At 49.4% G+C, this 18511-nt stretch overlaps 1 protein-coding gene across 1 annotated transcript in view; it reads right to left on the bottom strand.

The window, feature by feature from the left end:
* The window catches only part of SCAF4 (SR-related CTD associated factor 4), a 915362-nt gene that overhangs the window by 410374 nt on the left and 486477 nt on the right, over positions 1 to 18511 (bottom strand). The window contains exon 17 of the mRNA XM_086934003.1: positions 1934 to 2047. Within this exon, the coding sequence (XP_086790129.1) occupies positions 1934 to 2047 (114 nt within the window). The remainder of the gene's footprint in view (positions 1 to 1933; positions 2048 to 18511) is intronic.

The raw sequence follows: 18511 nt of genomic DNA, 5'->3' as shown, positions 1-18511 counted from the left end.
TTGAGTTCAGTGGGGTCAGCTGTGGGTTTTTTCAGAAGGGCGCCGAGTTCGGCGTGTTTCCATTTTTCTGTGAATGTGCCGGATTTGAGGGAGAAGTTGACGTCTCGGAGATGGGGTGCGATAATGGGACTTTGGGACGGCGCCGAGGAGTCTGGCATGGGCACCGGTGTGTCCTCGATCGGCACCAAAGCCTCCACCAGGGGAGCTGAACCGACCCCCACCACCACGTGCCTCATAGGGGAAAGGGGCGTGGTCAGAGCCGTAGTGGCCAATGAACGGCGCTATAAAGGCATCCGACGAGGCAGCCGCCTGCGCAGAGGACCGAGAGGGACTCAGGGAGGCGCCCCGGGTACCGGCATACACACACAGCACCGCTAGGGCTGGGGAGGCAAGGCGTCGGCGCGGCCTCCGGTAAGACAGCTGCCTGCCCAGAGGACCGAGGGAGACTCTGGGACGAGCCTTGAGTCCCGGCGACGACCTGCAACACCACAGTGAACCCCGCTAGGGTTTGCGGCAAGGCAGGGGCGCCATGGGTCGAAGAGGGGAACCCCGTAGGACCGCACCTAGACGACACGATCCTCTCCAAAACCTGGAGCCGAACTAGTCGGCGCCAGGGGCGAATCCGCCAGCAAGTCTGTGGAAGGCCTCGCGCATGGCGAGCGATCCGCGGAAATCTCAGGAAGAGGAGGGGGCCCAAAGAAGCCTGCAGAGCCATAGCGTAGGCCTTCATTTGGGTCCGTGTCGCCCCAAGGCCAGGAAACGGCGGATATGTCGACGATGGGCGCGCGTCCCGAGATGAACCAGCGCCCTCTCCAGAACGAGGACAGGACCTCGGTGGCAAGCTGCAGGACTTACCGTCGGGCGAGCGACACCCGTGGGGCCTTGGTGAAGGACGATACCACAGCCGGAATTGGCAGCTTCTTGACCCTTCCAAGGTAGGGCACGGACGCTGTGACAAGGCCGATCTTGACAAGCGGGCCGTAAGCAATTTCATCCGGCGCTCCTGCCGGGACTTCAGCTTGAGACGCTGACAAGCTTTGCAGGCCGTAGAATCATGGTGCTCGCCCAAGCACCACATACAAATAGGGTGAGGGTCCGTCGCTGACTTCCAACGCGTACAAGAAGCACACGCCTTGAAACCTGAAGCATTGCACACTGTTCTCAACGCAAAGGCGTTAAAAAAGATGCCTGAAAGCAGGTCAAGGGAACTCAATCCGGATCCGCGTTGCACGCGGAAAAGAAGGAAACTGACGTCGGCGCTTCGGGGTGGGACTTATGTGACCTCGCTGACGTCATGTTCGCAGACGTCAGGGTGGAGTCACGTGGTGCCGGCGCGTAGATATGCTGTGGCAAAAAAAAAAATCTGGATCCAGTCTCACGCCTGGGGATAATTCTACGTTAAGGAATCTGCGGCTAGTAGGCTCTATCAGATTCTGCGATTATAAATATCCAGCAAAAATCACAATGTAGAGCAAGATGGAAAACAAAGCATTACCACATTCTTCTTTAAGTTTTTCTGCAACTACAAGCAAATTTGGCAAAAGTCAAAATGCAAATTTGTTCTTACAAGCACAATTCACATTTTGAAGCTTGATGTTACCCGACAATGAAGCATCTCAACAGAATTAGCTAGGGCTGGGACACCAATTGCTTTCTTCATTATTCTAGGGATCAGAAATGAGCAGCCTCTTTAGAATAAATATCTAAAGTGTTTTTTCCTTCGTCTTGCCTGGTTATTCAGTATAACGTTAACAGTCTAACCAACTGAAGGAAAGTTGAATTTTTTGGGCTTTGCATGTGTATTCAACTGAAGAACTTTTAGCTTCAAGAGAAATCAACATATGTTCATTTAGTTGTACTAATGCAATACGATTATGCATTCAGGATAATACCTCATCAATCATTGCAGAATAGTTTTTTTGGATAGCTTTACCTTTATAGTTCTCTGGTTTACTTTAACTGTGCCTTTGCTTAGTTTTTGCAACGCGCGTAAAGCATCAAGTCTCTGAGCCATCACAATATAGGCACATCCTCTGGGAGGGATCATCTGTTCAAAACAGAAAAAACATAATAAACCACCTGGACATAATAATATATACTTGACAAAAATAAGGAAAATGCTACTTACCAGTATGCATCTGTTCTTGGCATGTAGAGCTGCAGATCACTACACTATGCATTAGATAGCCACCGGGTGGTGGGCTCGGATGATTGCATGTTGTTGTCGTCTTGGAAGAAGTCTTTTGTATCACAAGATAGGTGACTCCTCCCTTGGACGACAGTGCACATGGGCATAGGCTCCATCCTTAGATTGTTTTTCGCCATGATGGGAAATGATGGAGTTAGTAGAAGTAAAGAAAAGATGTCCATGCGTGTGCATCTAAGTAAGATAGAAACTGGAACAGATACAAGTCCCGGGGAGGCGGGAGGGCGTGTAGTGATCTGCAGCTCTACATGCAAAGAACAGATGCATACTGGTAAGTAGCATTTTCCGTTCGAGGCATATGAGCTGCAGATACTACACTATGCATCGATTGTGAAGCAGTGTCTCCCCCTAGCGGTGGTCACCTGTATCTGTTGCAGTTGTTTGAAAGAGAGTTAAGAACAGCTTGGCCTACTGCAGCTTGGCTTGCACATCAACACAGTAGTGTTAAGTGAAGGTATGTGTTGTAGACCATGTTGCTGCCGTGCATATGTCTAAGGGGATGTTCCCTAAGAAAGCCATGGAGGCTCCTAGCTTGCGTGTGGAATGCACTCTAGGAGGTACTGTTAATTTACGTTTTGCTTTTTGATAGCTGACTTGTATACATTTTACAATCCACCTTGCAATTCCACGAGATGGGGTTGCCTTTATGAGATGGAGAGAAAGATACAAATCATTGTTTTGTCTTCCGAAAAGATTTAGTCCTATCTATATAGTAGAGAAGAGCTCTTTTAACGTCTAGGGTATGTAGAGCTCTTTCATGCTACAGAGTCAGGGTTTTGGAAAAACACTGGTAACTATAGATTGGTTTGAATGAAAAGGAGTAATCACTTTTAGAAGGAATTTAGGATTAGTTCTTAGAACAACTTTGTTACGATGTAGTTGTAAGAAAGGTTCTTGTATAGTGAACGTTTGTATCTAACTTACTCTTCTAAGAGAGGTGATCGCAATAAGGAAAGCTGTTTCCCATGTGAGAAATTGCAGTTCACATTTGTGTAGAGGTTCAAATGGGGGTCCCATGAGCCTTGTAAGAACCACATTAAGGTTCCACACTGGAGACAGTGGTAACCTGGGTGGAATGATTCTCTTTAATCCTTCCATAAATGCTTTAATTGCAGGTACTCTAAAAAGAGACAGATGTTGTCTGTTCTGTAAGTATGCAGCAATTGCTGCAAGGTGCAGGCGTATGCATGAATATGCCAAGTTACACCTTTGTAAATGTAGAAGGTAGCAAATGATATTTTGGATTGAAGCATCCAGGGAATCAATTTGATTATTATTGCAGTATATAGCAAATCTTTTTCATTTATCAGTATAACAAGCTCTGGGAGTAGGTCTTCTGGCCTCTTAAATGATGTTCATACAGTCTGGTGGTAGGTTAAGATAACTAAACTAAGACTTCAGGCGCCAGATCGCCAAATTCAGTTGATTTGGGTCTGGGTGTCTGATGTCTCCATGGTTCTGCGTGAGTAGAGATGGAGTCAATCGTAGCTTTTGGTGTGGGACTAGAGATAGTTCTAGCAGTGTGGTGCACCACGGTTGCCGTGCCCATGTGGGAGCTACCAGGATCAGTTTTAGAGACTGTTGTCTGAGCTTGCGTACTACCAATGGTATTAGTGGTATGGGCGGAAAAGCGTACGCCAATCTGCCAGACCAGTTCATCCATATCGCATTGCCCTTGGACAACGGGTGTAGAAACCTGGCGGCGAAGGTTGGGCATTTTGCGTTTACGTGTGTGGCGAACAGATTTATGTCTGGATGACCCCACTGGTGAAAGAATGGTTGAAGAACCTGTGGATGTAGTTCCGTTCCCATTCATGAATTTGTGTCTGCCACCTCAACAGATCTGCTATCTGATTGTGAACTCCTGGAAGGTGCTCTGCTAACAGATATATTTTTTGTGGAATGGCCCATCTCCAAATCCTCTGTGAGAGTTGCGACAGTTGTAGAGAGTGTCTGTCCCCCCCCCCCCTGTTTTTGTTTTTAATACATGGCTGTCATGTTGTCCGTCCGGATTAAGACAGCTTTGTTCTGTACTTGGAATGTTTTGAGTGCTAAGAATATTGCTAGCAGCTCTAGATGATTGATATGGAGCAATCTTTGTTGACTGTTCCATTGTCCCTGAGTTGTATGGTGTAGGAGATGAGCTCCCCATCCTGTGAGGGATGAGTCTGCTGTAAGCACTAGCTGTGGAACAGGCTCGAGGAACGGCCGCCCTTTTGTCAAGTTTTTGGTGTTCCACCACTGCAGAGAGCGATGTGTGCGGCTGTCTACCAACACCAGGTCTGTTAGTTGCCCTTGAGCCTGATTCCACTGTTGTGCTAGACATTCCTGTAACAGACGCATTTGCAGTCTTGCATATGGTACTATGAAGATGCAAGATGCCATCATGCCTATTAGTCTCATGAACACTCTGGCTTGCAGAGATTGTTGCAAAAGTGTGACTAAGGCTTGAATGCTCTGTATCCTTGCTGGACTGGGATACGTTAGAGCTGTAGAGGTGTTTATTGTAGCCCCTAGATACTGATGTATGTGAGAGGGTGCAGGTGCGACTTGGTGTAGTTGATGGTGAACCCTAAGTCGTGCAACGTTTGAATTGTCTGATGTGAATGTTGGACACACTGATTGAATTACTTGGCTTTTATGAGCCAGTCGTCTAGATAAGGGAAGACATGTATTTGTTGTCTTCTGAGGTGTGCTGCTACCACTGCTAGGCACTTTGTGAATACTCGTGGTGCCGTTGTCACTCCGAATGGAAGGACTTTGAACTGATAATGTTGTCCTTCCAGTAAAAACCTTAGATACTTTCTGTGAGCAGGATGTATAGGAATGTGGAAGTAGGCATCCTTTAGGTCTAGTGTCGTAAGGAAATCGCCTTGTTGCAGCAGTGGGAGCACTTGTAAAGTGATCATATTAAAATGATCCGATTGTATGTAATAATTGAGGGGCCTGAGGTCGAGAATTGGTCTTAGTGTCCCGTCCTTCTTGGGAATTAGAAAATACGGCGAGTAAACCCCTGTTCCTTGTTCTTGTAAATGAACTATTTGTATTGCGTCCTTTTGTAGAAGTGACAGAACTTCTTGTTTGAGCAAAGTAAGGTGTTCTGTAGACATTGGACACTGCTTGGGTGGTATGTGTGGAGGGGTTGCTGTAAGTTCCAGGCAGTAGCCATACTGGATAAACTGTCTTACCCACTTGTCTGTAGTGATGGAGTTCCAGACAGGCAGGAATTGCGTTAACCTGCCCCCCACAGGAGTGGAATGCTGTTGGGGGAGCTGAGGGAAGTCACTGTTTTGTAGCGGAAGAGGTTCGATTACTGTTGTTACCTCGACCTCTTCCCTTGTTGTTATTCCCTCTATATCCTCCTCTAAAATATCCCTTGTTAGAGGATGTTTGTGTGTTGGATTTGAAGGATGTTGTGCTGCCTGTACCGGTTTGTTTGGCGCCCCCTCTCTAGAAGGAGCAACGAAAAGAACCTCTAGTTTGTGTGGACTGTAAAGCTCCCATAGATTTAGCAGTGTCTGTATCCTTCATTTTTTCCAGAGCTGTGTCCACCTCTGATCCAAACAATTGGTTTTGATGTAATGGTTGATTTAAAATAGTAGTTTGGACTTCTTATTTAAATCCTGAAATGCGTAGCCACTCATGTCTTCTAAGTACTATACTGGTATTTACAGCTCTAGATACAGTATCTGCAACGTCTAGTGCACACTTGATAGAGGCATTAGAAATGAGTTTCCCTTCTTGTATAAGATCATTTGCTTGTGCCTTATATTGGTCAGGAAGTTGGTCTAGCAGTTTTTCTAGATGGTCATAATGAGCCCTATCATATCTGGAAAGGAGGGCCTCTGTAATAGCTATACGCCATATGTTGGTAGCTTGTGCGGCTATTCTTTTGCCTGAGGCATCTATGACCGTGGATTCTTTATTAGGTGGAGGTGCCTCACCTGACGTTTGCGAGTTTGCCCTTTTTCTAGCATTGGAGACAACTAGGGAATCCAATGGTAGTTGGCCTCTAATGTAGGCTGGATTTTTTTCTCAATCCTAGGGTTTAATATCCTAGAACGTACAGGGTCATTAAAAATTTCTGGAGCGTGTTTGATGACCCCTTTAATCATAGGGAGAATTTGAACAGATCTCTGCAATTGTTCAAATGTATCCAATAGGAAATCTTCATCTGCCTCGTCAGAGTGCATGGTGACCCCGTGGTAAATGACAGCTCTGTTTAATAGGTGCCCAAATCCAATGTTATCATCTGGGGGAGAAGGCTTTGATGAGTATGACTGTGGGTCAGGAATGTCTGGTATATCCTGTGGGTTTGGGTACTACCAGACTGTCACCTGTAGGGTAATGGAAAGGCTCATCTAGGTCTATCCCTCCTCCTAAACTATACTCATCATCATTTTGAGGTGAGTGTGGTGATAAAAGAGGAGAATGTGAAGGAGAAATCTGTGGTGAATTTTTAAGATGAGGAGATGAAGGAGAAGGAGAAGGAGGTATATGTGAAGAAGGGTGCATAGAGGATGTGGCAGAGTGCTTCTTCTTGGCAGGAACCACAGGAGTGGATGGTTCATCTGCCTTCCTCTTCTTATGTGGTATGGTGGACACCTGACCTGTCTTAGGGTCGATGTAGATCTTCTTTTGCAGAGGATCTAGCTGGAAAAGTTCTTCTGTTTGAGAAACCTCTGTCGGCGCCGGACGAGGTTGCTGTCTGTCTTTAGCCTTAGGAGGTGCTACAATGTCCTTTGGCGTAGTTTTTGGCACCAAGGGTATTGTTTTCGGTGTCGTAGGCTCTTTCGAGGGCTTGGGTGCATCAGAATCAGGCCTTTTTGGTTTCGGCACCGAAGACAATGTCATCGGAATGGAGGCTGGTCTCGTCGGCTTCGAGGTGTCTGACGCTGGCTTTGTACCCTTGTCTTTAGAAGTCGATGGTTTCGGAGCCGAGACTTCTTTCGGTTTCGGTGCCGAGGGAGCTGGTGGTATCGGCACATGCCGTTTGCTTGGTACCGGGCTTATTTATCTTCTTCGGAGCTGGGCTTGATGGCGGGGCTGTCGAAATGGTTTTTCGGTCGCGACTGGGCCCTGGAGGCGGAGTGTTGACCTTTGCCTTCGATCTGGGTGATGTGTGTGGTGCAGGGGCAGTAGTACTCACGCGCTGACCCGATGGTATGAAGTCATCTGAGTCGTCTGCCTCTGATACGATCTAGAGATCATCTGAATCTTCTTCAGGAACGAGCGGAACCTCCTCGAAGATATCCACCGGTTCCGGAGCTGATCTCTGCATGTTGTGTCGACGGGCCCTCCGATCCCTGATGTTTTCTTGGATCGAAAGGACGCGCAGGTTGTACAGCTGGATTCGTCGTGTTCTGGCGATAAGCACAGGTTGCAGAGCTCGTAGTTGTCACTGCGTGAAAACTTTGCTCCACACCTGGAGCATTTCTTAAATGGCGTCCTTTCCATGAGGTGTAGGCCAAACGGCGTGGATAGGCCCAACGGCCTGCGTCGAGGACCGGAATCGAGCTGATGGAATCGAAACGACGTTAGCCGGTATCGAAGTTAGTTTGAAGTGCAAAAAACTTCTCAAAACTCAAAGTGCTTGAAAAGTCTTTTTCTAGCTGGAGCGGAAAACTTTCATCCGAACCCAGTGGCGGAAAAAAACAATCTAAGGATGGCGCTGATGCCTATGCACACTATCGTGCAAGGGAGGAGTCACCTATCTCGTGACTACAAAAGACTTCTTCCAAGACGACAACAACATGCAATCATCCGAGCCCAACACCAGGTGGTGATCTAATGCATAGTATAGTATCTGCAGCTCATATGCCTCGAACACATAGTTTACAGAATCTTACACTGAAATGGTAACAAACTATTAGGCAAATATTTACCAAAAACTAAGTCGTAAAATTAGTGTAAAATGTCAATAAGATACCAAACATTTAATGCCACAAGACTGTAAAACATTAGGTATACCACATTCAAATAATGATTGCTGCAACAAAACCAAGATGTTGAAAGGAATACAGACACTTTAAACTCCGCTTATCTCTAACCACCAAGTAAGCCCAGGGGGGAAAAAGACCACATTCTTAGGCAATCTGGGAACACAAACAACCTTTACCTCTTGAACTGTGTGCCAACAATAAACAGGTAAATGCACAAACAGAGCTCTCTTTTTGCAAAAGTGTTTTTTCTATTTAGTCGTCATAGCACTATAAACATGATAAATCATAGTGCAGACCTTGCAGTGCTCGTTGTGGTACATCTATTCGCAAATGAACATTAAAAAAACAAGAATTGGCATAGCCAATAGGTCTCGTGTTTGGCCAAACACTTATGAGGTCCCAAAGGCGAGACCTATGCTTGTTTTTGGTAGGCACCGGGAGATTAGGTGATTTGCCCAGAATCACAGGAAGCTGGGCCAAGGCTCAGAACCTGGTTCCCCAGCTCCAAATTCGGCAGCACTGGCCGTAATGCCACATCGTCTCCCCTAGTGATCCTGCTGCTACTGATCTTTCAAAACTTCTAGAGTGGCCGTCTCAGGGTCAGTCACTACTGAACATAATAAGACCGACATCTCAAAGTTAGGCTTGCATACGAGTTTGGACTAAAAATGAAATATAGCATGTTGCAGTGTGAAAAACCCCAAAATGTCTCACAGGCGGCAGCCCATGCACTCTTAGGCAACACCTTAAAATTCAGCATTTACAAAGCCAGCTTGGATAACTTTCTATGGTGAAACCTGCATGTGTGGGGGCAACAAAGAGAAATTATGGGACCAGTTGGGGAAGTCTAGGTAGAGATAGCAAAGAAGAAAATGGCCAGAGACTAAACTCACCCAGAACAGTTACAGTACAAATAAGGTAGCACGAAAAAAAGAGATCTATTCTAAGCAGGGGAAGAATTCTTTCAGTGGTATGGTACCAGCATTTATCAGCAGGGTTGTAATACCTCTCTGTAAACGCATTACGAAGTTGGATAGTCTTAAGAGACTATATAAATGAGAGAAAAAGAAAATTTAGCAACTGACAAGTTATCACGTACAATGAAAAATATACCCTTCCACAGTAAATAAACAGACTTCACAGGCCTTGAACTGCTACTGTCACTGCCAAGCACTCTCTTTCACACAACCAAGTGAGAAGCGGAGGGTGCAACACCAGGATACCAGAGAGAGACTGGCAGCTCAGAACAACCGATTGTGAGAAGCCTGCTCGACCGTGTTTTATCCTCTGAGATTTTTCACACTTGCAAGACAGATTTCAGTACGAGCTCCCCGCTAACGTCCCCAGGGAGTTCAACAGACACTTGAATAAAACTGCACTCAGCGCACACTATGATTCCATGATTCCACACAGTGAGTATCTCTAATGTTGTCGATCTAAGAAAGGTGTGCAGGTAATCGGCTGTCTCGCCTTCCTTTTACAGACAAGCAGAAGTGCGCAGCAGTAGTCACCGCCCAGCTGCGGAGCGGTGGGGGAGGGAGGGGGAAGAGTGGCTTGGCAACTGCGATGTCACTGGTAATTTCATTGTAAAAGCACTGGCTTCCAACCGTCCATGTGGAGGCACGCTCCGTACCCTCAAGCAGGGAAGCCTCGTGTGCACTCCCAGTCACAAGAAAACATGCAGCTGGGTGCCGGGTGCTTTAGGGCCTTCGGGCGCCCAGTGTTATTCAATGGGAAAGCTGGAAGTTGAACAAAGGCTGCAGGCTCGGGGACGGAGATTCTTCACGTGCTACCACCACTTCGAGAGGTAAGTTGGGATCTTGGAGGATAGGTAGACACCCAGGAGTTGGGCACAGGGGATGGGGCGCCGATGTGTCTTGACGTTGGGAAATCTTACCCTCAGCTGGTCGCGATTGGAGGTGTCCCTTGTTGTGAGGCTGCAGACGTCATCAGGATCGTCGAAGAGGGTCCTTGGGTGCTGGATTCTTGGTCCCAGTCACTGGGGGCACGTCCTCGTTGTCGTTGTCCACTCCAGCACGGGCCAGGCTCGGCGGGTGCAAAGTGTGCTGTATTCGCGGTTCCTGGCTGGCACCAGGGGTTGTTGCTGTTTGAGCAGAACCACTGCTCATGGGAGTCCCAGTCTTTAGATGAGCAAGGCAGTCAGGGCCTCCGGGGTTTTCGAGGTTGCCGACCACAGGAGACGCCAGGTTTAGCAGGAGGAGGTTCAAGGATTAACAGGCGGGTAGGGCTGGGGAAAAGTCAGTTGGTGTAGTCCTCTTGTTAGCAGCTGCACAGCAGGTCTTTCTTCTTGTTCTTCTGTCTTGTTTTCAAATCGGGATCTGAGGAAGGAAGGTTCAAGGGTGCCCCATAATACTACATTTAGGGGTGTAACAGGTAGGGACCAATTGGTCCTTGTCCTGGGGTGAGTACATGCCCTATCCTGCCACTCTCCAGTGGAAAGGGGGCAGGAGCCTAGCTCTAATTGGCGAGAGCCCGGAGTTGTGCTTTACCTTGCCTCCCCCACCTGAGGGGTGAGGTTGGCAGAGGCTGGAACACCCCCTTTCCTCACGTAGGGTTTCCTGACAGTCTTCCCGCCAGAGTGGGGGTCAGAACCGGTGGGGGCCAGTTGCTGGGTACAGCAAGTGGTCTGGAGAAGCTCACAAAGGCGGCATGCCTTTGAAGCTTCCCCTGCCCATCCTGGAGGAGAAGACCTAGCACCTCGCCCAGGACGTGCATTGTTGCAGGCCCAGGAGAGCGGACGGCTCTCTACCCAGGAGTCCAGCAACATGTCTGCTGTGTGGCAGCCTAGTTCGTAATGACAACCTCCCAGCACCATATACTCTTAATGGCATCACTGCACTTACAGTGCCCAGAAATGGCCCTGGGTACTGTAGGGGCACAGAGATCATGCACCTGTGCCCACATCACTGGCATAATGCACCCCACGAGAGGGGGGACTGATGTATGCCAGGGCAGTGTGTCTGTGGGCATGGCACACAGGGATGTGTGCCATGCCGACTGTTTAGTTCTGTACTAGGACATTCAGCCTGCTCAGGCAATGCGTGTGTGTGTGTGTGTCAGGGTACAGGGTCCATAAGGGTGGCACACTAAGTGCTGCAGCCCTTAGGGGTCACAATGCCCTGGGTACCTAGGGTACCATTTACCAGGGACTGATGTGTGGCCAGAGATGCCAAATGGGTTTTAATTTCAACACAGTTTAAGGGAAGGAACACAGGCCCTGGGTATCTGATTGGCAGGAGCCCAGGGTACACTCAAAGCACATCAGCAATTCAGCAAAAAGTGGGGGCATACCATGCAAGAAAGATGGCACTTTCTCACACTCACCCCTTACCTTCACTTGTCTTTTCAGGAAGTAAGGTCCTTAAGTAGAATTAAAAACATAGCATTGCGCCCACATCCAACCAAACAAAGGCTCCAGGAGATGTTGGCTGAGTATGCAAAGGCCAACCTTTCTGAAAATGGTGATGACTAAGCAGAAGAGGAAGGAGGTGAGGGGGATGGAGATAGGTACCCACCTCCATCACTTCCTCGGGAAGAAAGGAACCCTGTACTCTTACTTCCAAGAGTTAACAGCTGGGGACCTAGGGGCCACACAGGTGGCCCAGGTTTTGGTGAGGACATTAAGGGCAGCCGTTTAGCAAGGCAGGCCAAACGGCTGTAGAGAAGGAAGGAAAGGAGATGGGTTTAGCACCCATAAATGGTGGCAGCAATCAAAATAATAAGGATAAAGAGCAATCTTATGATCCTAAAAGCCCCAAAGGGATTGTCCCTAAATTTGAGGAGGGTGATTACATCACTAAATGGTTCAGAGCCTTTGAGAGGGCTTGTGACATGAGAAAGGTGAGAAAACCTCTCGGGGGAGGGGGGCATCACTCCTATGGGAACTATTTTCAGGTAACTGCAGAGACAGACTATTGACCCTTTCTAGGCCAGATGCAAGGTCTTATGACCTTCTGAAGAGAACTCAGATTGAGGGATTTGGACTCACAACTGAGGAGTATAGAATTAGATTCACAGTGGCTCACAAACCCCCAAACCAGTCCTGGATTGATTTTGTAGACCACTCAGTAAAGACACTAGATGATTGGTTAATTAGACGCAATGTGCATGACTTTACAATTCGTTTATGAAGGAACATATTTTAAGTAATTGCAGGAATTGCAGGAATGAAAAGTTACATCAGCATTTGGTAGACCTAGGTCTAATTTCTTCCCAAGAATTGGGGAAGAAGGCAGACCACTGGGTCAAGACTAGAGTGACCAAGACTACCACTGGGGGTGACCAAAAGAAAGGGGTTACGAAATCTCCCCAGGGGAAAGGTGGTGAGAATCCCCAAGATAAAAAGTCTGAGTCTTCTAAAGGGCCCCAAAAACCTGCACAGGGAGGTGGGTCCCAAAACACTCCCAATACTCCACAGCCCTATAGGGGGAAGAACTTTGATCCTGCAAAGGCCGGTGGAACCACTTTAAGAAGTTGGGACACTTAACTGGAGACAAGGTTTGCTTTAGTGAGAAGGCCCCTAGTCCTATAGCTACAGCTACTACTGGTGTAGTAAGTCTCCAGATGGGATCAACAATGTGCCCGGAGGAGGAGCTTCGCGCGGATCCAAGATGGACGCGTGAGCACAGGGCTCCTGAGACCCTCTTTGCCTCCCGCATCTATCCTGCCACAAATCCTGATTTGATCGATGGGTACTTGTTGACTATGCCCTGCGGATTCTGAGGACTTTTACGGAATCGAAATCGGACGCCGTGATCCGGACTTGCTGCATCCTGCAGTTTGTGGCCTACATCGTGGACCGTCCCCGGCCTTGAGTCACCGAGGTACCCAGGTGGCAAGTCAACAACAACGGCCAGTTGGGCACGCCCACAGCCCCTGTGGTACTTTCGGTTTCGTTTGGGCCAGTGTCGCAACGCTCTACGGCTACCCCATTCATCTTCTTGTCCCTGCTACGGACCCTGAAACTGCTCTGGTTTTTAGTCCTCTTGCCCTTGAGGTTCATTGAAAGCCTGATCATTTTGACTAGATTGCAACGACTCCGTGGGAGTTCGAAGCCCACTATGGCGGGCAAGCCGGATGCCGAAAAACGGAACACCAAGGGCACGCATCGTGGGGGCCTCACCCAAACCCAGACTATAGAGCGCTTCACCCGCCCGAAAGGGTCCCCAGGTGGAGCGAGTAAGGCTCTTGAAGGGACCGTGGATGGTACCCTGTTATCGGAGGAACCGACACTGAGTGACATCATGGGCGCCATTACCAGTGTTCGTACCGACATGGGCCATCAGTACGAGACTTGCTGCCAAGATCGACACGGTGGCGATTGAGGTTAATCTCATCAGGGCTGACCTGGGTAAGACAAATGAATGGGTCAAATCTTTGGATGTTAAAACTGCGAGTTTGATCACTGATGTCTCGGACCTTCAGGCTGAGATTCGCATGCTCCGTACTACCAACTACCAGTTTGCCCACCGGTTGGAGGATTTCGAGGGCCGGGCCAGGCGCAACTACGTTCGCATTGTGGGAGTTCCGGAGACCCCGCCAGGCGTCTCCACGGACCTTCTGGTGGAAGATCTGGTCCTTAAACACCTTGCGCCCAAGGGCCTCAGTAACTTTTTCACAGTGGAACGGGCCCATAGAGTTCCCGGCGGGAAGCCGAAGCTGGGAGTCGCGCCGAGACCCATCATCGCCAGGATTTTTAATTTCCGTGACCGAGATGCTATCCTGCAAGCTTCTAGGACCACGGGTCCTACCAAATTTGATAATGCCTCGGTCAGTTTTTACCCAGACTTTACCCAGACAGTTCAGAAACAGCGCATGGGCTTTACCGGGGTGAAGAGACGACTCCGGGATATTGGTCTAAAATATGCCATGCTTTTTCCTGCCCGGTTGAGGATTGAGTATGAGGAGCAGACCTTCTTCTTCGATCGCCCCTAAGTGGCCAGTGACTGATTGGACACTTTACCATCACATCGTAAGGGCGGCGAGGGCCCTGAAGGTGCCGAAGGGGGCCTAGCCTAACAGGAGGAGTGAGTCTGCGGCGGCGAACTGGTTACTATGGACATCTAGCAGTGGCTTTTTCATAGACTTGCTACTACTGTGGGTACCCGGGGGTGGGCGGTTTCGGGTTTCCTTTCCTCCTCTGGGGGCTTTTTCTCTCTTTTCGTAGGTTAGTTTCATGGGGCGACAGGCACACTGCAAGTTGGGGTGGCTTTTTGGTCTAATGCAGGGGTGCAGGGTTGGGGGGGGGGGGTGTTTTTTGGGGTTCCCGGGGGGGTCCTTTTCTTTCTGTTTTGATCGAGGCTGCTACATTTCCTGTTGTCAATTCTGTGTGCTTCCTCCTGGGCGTAGTGGGCTGGGTGTTAAGTGCCGGGATGGGGCAGGGGGGGAGCTTAGGATGCTGAGTTGGAACGTTAACGGTCTTGGATATAGAATAAAGCGGGGTATTGTCTTGCAATATTTGAAACGTTATACCCCAGATGTGATTTTGCTTCAGGAGACACACTTGGTGGGCAATGCATACCGTGCACTAAATAGACGTAGTTACCGTATAGTAGCACACTCTGGGTTCACCTCCGGCTCGAGAGGGGTGGGGGTCATGGTACGTACTTCCCTCCCACTGGAGATAGATGATGTTGTGCTGGACGACAAGGGCCGCTATGCGGCCATTACGGGGCGGTGGGAAGGGAAAACTGCCTCTTTTTTGTCTGTGTATGTTCTCCCTGGCCTGCAGTCTACCACGTTTACTGATCTGGGTGATGTGATCCTGGGGCTCCCTGGCGATAGGTTGGTGGTGGGAGGCGACTTTAATTCAGTGGTTAGTGGTGATGTAGATCGTAGTCCCCCCAGGACTCTGCCTGCGGCACAGCTCTGGCTAGGGAAGCTGCTGGATATGTTGGGACTAGCTGACTGCTGGCGGCAGCTCCACCCGGGCCAGCTCCAGTACACCTTCTATTCGGGGGCGCACAAGAGCCTCTCGAGATTAGATTATATTCTTATGCCAGCGGCACAGATGGTCTCGGTGCGGGAGGTTAGGCATTTGGCCAGAGGGATCTCTGATCACTCTCCGCTTTTGCTAATGATTGATGTACAACAAGGCGCCGAGGGCCGAATTGCCCCGATTAACCCCTGGCACCTCCGTAATCCTAAAATTAGGTCAGAGATAGTGAAATGTATGGATTACTATTTCGCTGAGAATGATGGATCGGTTTCCTCCCCGGTTACATTGTGGGAGGCCTATAAACCGGTAATTCGTGGCCAGGCCCTGTCCCTCATTGCCAGCGAAAGGAGACGTAGAAATGCAGCGGTGGTGGAGCTAGAAAACGAGATCACCGCTTTGGAGGGACAGGTTGGGACTGGGGATACTGCGGAGGTGTTGCATTCTTTGGCCCTGTAACAATTTGATTATAAGACCCTTGTCACTGAGGCCGCTAAGGCGATGCACCGTGAGCAACAGGGGCGCCTGTATGATGTGGGTGATAAGGCGGGAAAGTTGATTGCATGGCTGGATAAAAGGGATAAATTGAACAGAGTGGTGCCTGTTGTTGAGAATGTGGATGGTGTTGGAGTGGTGAACCCGATTGACATAGTCCGAACATTTGCCCGTCACTTTCAGTCGGTTTATGCGCCGGTCTCGGATCTACCGGAAGAGGATTCGAATCTTTTGCTCCGTGATATCACTCTGCCTGGCCTGTCGGACTCTGATATGGAGCTTATGGAGGCGGATTTTTCCACCGATGAAGTAGCGCTCGCTATCCGTTCACTTCGGTCCGGGAAGGCCTCGGGCCCCAACGGTATACCGGTAGAATTGTATAAACTCTGCCCAGACAAAATGGCGCCGTATCTCCGTAAGATGTTTTTGTCATCGCGAGATCTCGGCTGTCTTCCTCGGGATCAGAGACTGGCATCCATTGTTGTCATACATAAAGACGGCAAGCCCCGTGACCAATGCTCATCATACCGGCCGATCTCGCTTTTAAACGTCGAGCCCAAGATTCTTGCTAAACTATTGGCGAATCGGTTGGTTACGGTGATAGCAGACTTGATCCATCCGGACCAATCCGGGTTTATACCCCACCGAAACACCGCGCTCAACCTACGTCGCCTTCATGGCGTCTTGGCGAGGGCGGGGTCTCTCTGGGAACCGGCCATTTTGGTTTCCCTTGATGCCTTGATGGCCTTCGACACAGTCGAATGGCCGTATCTGTGGGCTGTTCTCGCCAAGTTTGGGTTCGGCCCTAAATTCATTGGCTGGGTTAAACTCTTGTATGAGCAACTGCTGGCACAGGTGGTGGTTAACGGTAGGGCTTCCGAGCCCTTTACCCTTGGGCGGGGAATGCGACAGGGATGTCCCCTGTCGCCGCTTTTCTTCGCACTTGCCCATGAGCCCCTTGCTGCATGGCTGCATTGGGAACCATCGCTTAAGGGCATCCGCTGGTCGGCCGATTGAGAACCGTATATCGCTCTATGCGGATGATATATTGTTGTACCTTACCTCTCCTCGTAAGTCGCTGGGTGTTCTGTTCGACGTGCTGCGTTCCTTTGGGAGGAATTCCGGTCTGGTTATTAATTGGGATAAATCCTGTATTTATCCACTCACGGACGATGAGCTTCTTCTTCCTCGCCATTGTCCCATACCGGTCTCTAGGGACGGCTTCAAATACTTGGGGATCTACATTTCACTGGACCCCAAGACCCGCTATGAGCGGAATTTGCTGCCTCCGCTTTCTCGGCTTCGTTCGGATGTTGCGGCGTGTTGTGGCCTGCCGCTGTCCCCTTTGGGCAGGGCGGCCCTGTTCAAAATGATGTCTCTCCCCCGCTTTTTGTATGCCATTCAAAATACACTTGATTTGGTACCTGCTAGCTACTTCCGAGAGATCGACGGCTTGCAGAGGCGGTTGGTTTGGGGTGGGCGACCACACATTGCACTGGCAAAATTGACTTTGCCCTGGTACGATGGAGGTATCGCACTGCCCGACAACAAGCGCTACTACTGGGCATCCCAGTTGAGCGCTGTGAACCACGCCATGTATGGACCCGTCCCTAATCCCGCTTTAGAGATGGACAGATGGCAACTCCCTGGGGGAGACTACAATCGAGCACTCTATTGCAGATCCGACCGCAAGCATCTCACGGGCCCTACGGCAGTGGCTGTGCGGGTTTGGGGAAGCGCGACAGCTACCACGGGCTGGACGGATAGGTTGACGAAGTCTACTCCATTGTATGCCTCGGAAGCGCTAGGTAGTTGTGGAAATCGAAGGGTTTCGCCAGCTGGGACCTCATTGGTATCAGCAGGGTGGGTGACCTCTGGACCAATGGTGCAGTCAAGACCTTTGAGGCACTACAGCGAGAATATACATTGAGTGACAGAGTATTTCCGGTACCTACAGGTCCGTCATGCGATTCACTCGGTTTTTCCGTCTGACGCTTCTATTCCGGAGGCCTCCCCTTTTGAGGATAGGGTGCTTGATGGGTATGTCCCCGATAGCACTATATCTCTCATTTACAAGAAACTTATCAATGATCACTCGGATCTTCTTTTGCAGTTGCGGACTATCTGGACCGGGGACGGATTAGATCTGGATGATGAAGATTGGCAGGCGGCGATTTCTTCTCCTAAGGAGGTTGCGATTCCGGCGCGTCTCAGACTGGTGCAACTTAAAATATTGCACCGGGTGTATGTCACGGGCCCACGACTGATGCATATGGGTTTCTCAGTGGACGGGTTGTGTAGGCGCGGATGTGGTATGCTAGCTACTTTTTTGCATATCCTCTGGGAGTGCCCGGAGGTGGCGGCATTTTGGCGCCGAGTGCATGTGGTTACGAGGGAAGTGACGGGAGTAGAGTTGTTGCCTGAGGCCAGGCGCTGTCTGTTGAATGTTTGGGAACCAAATGATTGCACTGTTGCTCAGACTCAATGGGTCACATTGGGTAATATGGTCGCTAAACGTGACATAGCCCAGTTATGGGGTTCCCCAAGACCACCGACGCTCCTGCGCTGGAAAGAGAATATGGACTGGTCCATGTTCAGAGAGAAAGTTGTGTATGTTTCCCGCGGCAGACCCAAGAAATGGGGTAGGATATGGGGACAATGGAATGCATACCGTGGTGAGATTTGTACCCCCCCATTCACCGACCTTTTGGATCCGCTCCTTCCTTGATCGTGCGTTCCCTGTACTCAGCTCTTGTTGATTGCATTGTATTAGTTGCTACCAGGTTTCTCCCCCCCTGTCCTCCCTGATATTTCTCCTCATTCTCATTGACATGCTTTTTCACCCATCTCCCACTGCCATAGGGAACTACCAATTTATACATAGCCTTGCCTCGTTTTTTCTTTTGTTAGTGG

The sequence above is a fragment of the Lissotriton vulgaris genome, chromosome 8 (assembly GCF_964263255.1).
Source record: "Lissotriton vulgaris chromosome 8, aLisVul1.2, whole genome shotgun sequence".
Taxonomy (NCBI): Eukaryota; Metazoa; Chordata; class Amphibia; order Caudata; family Salamandridae; genus Lissotriton; species Lissotriton vulgaris.
This window is presented reverse-complemented; position numbering and strand designations above follow the sequence as displayed.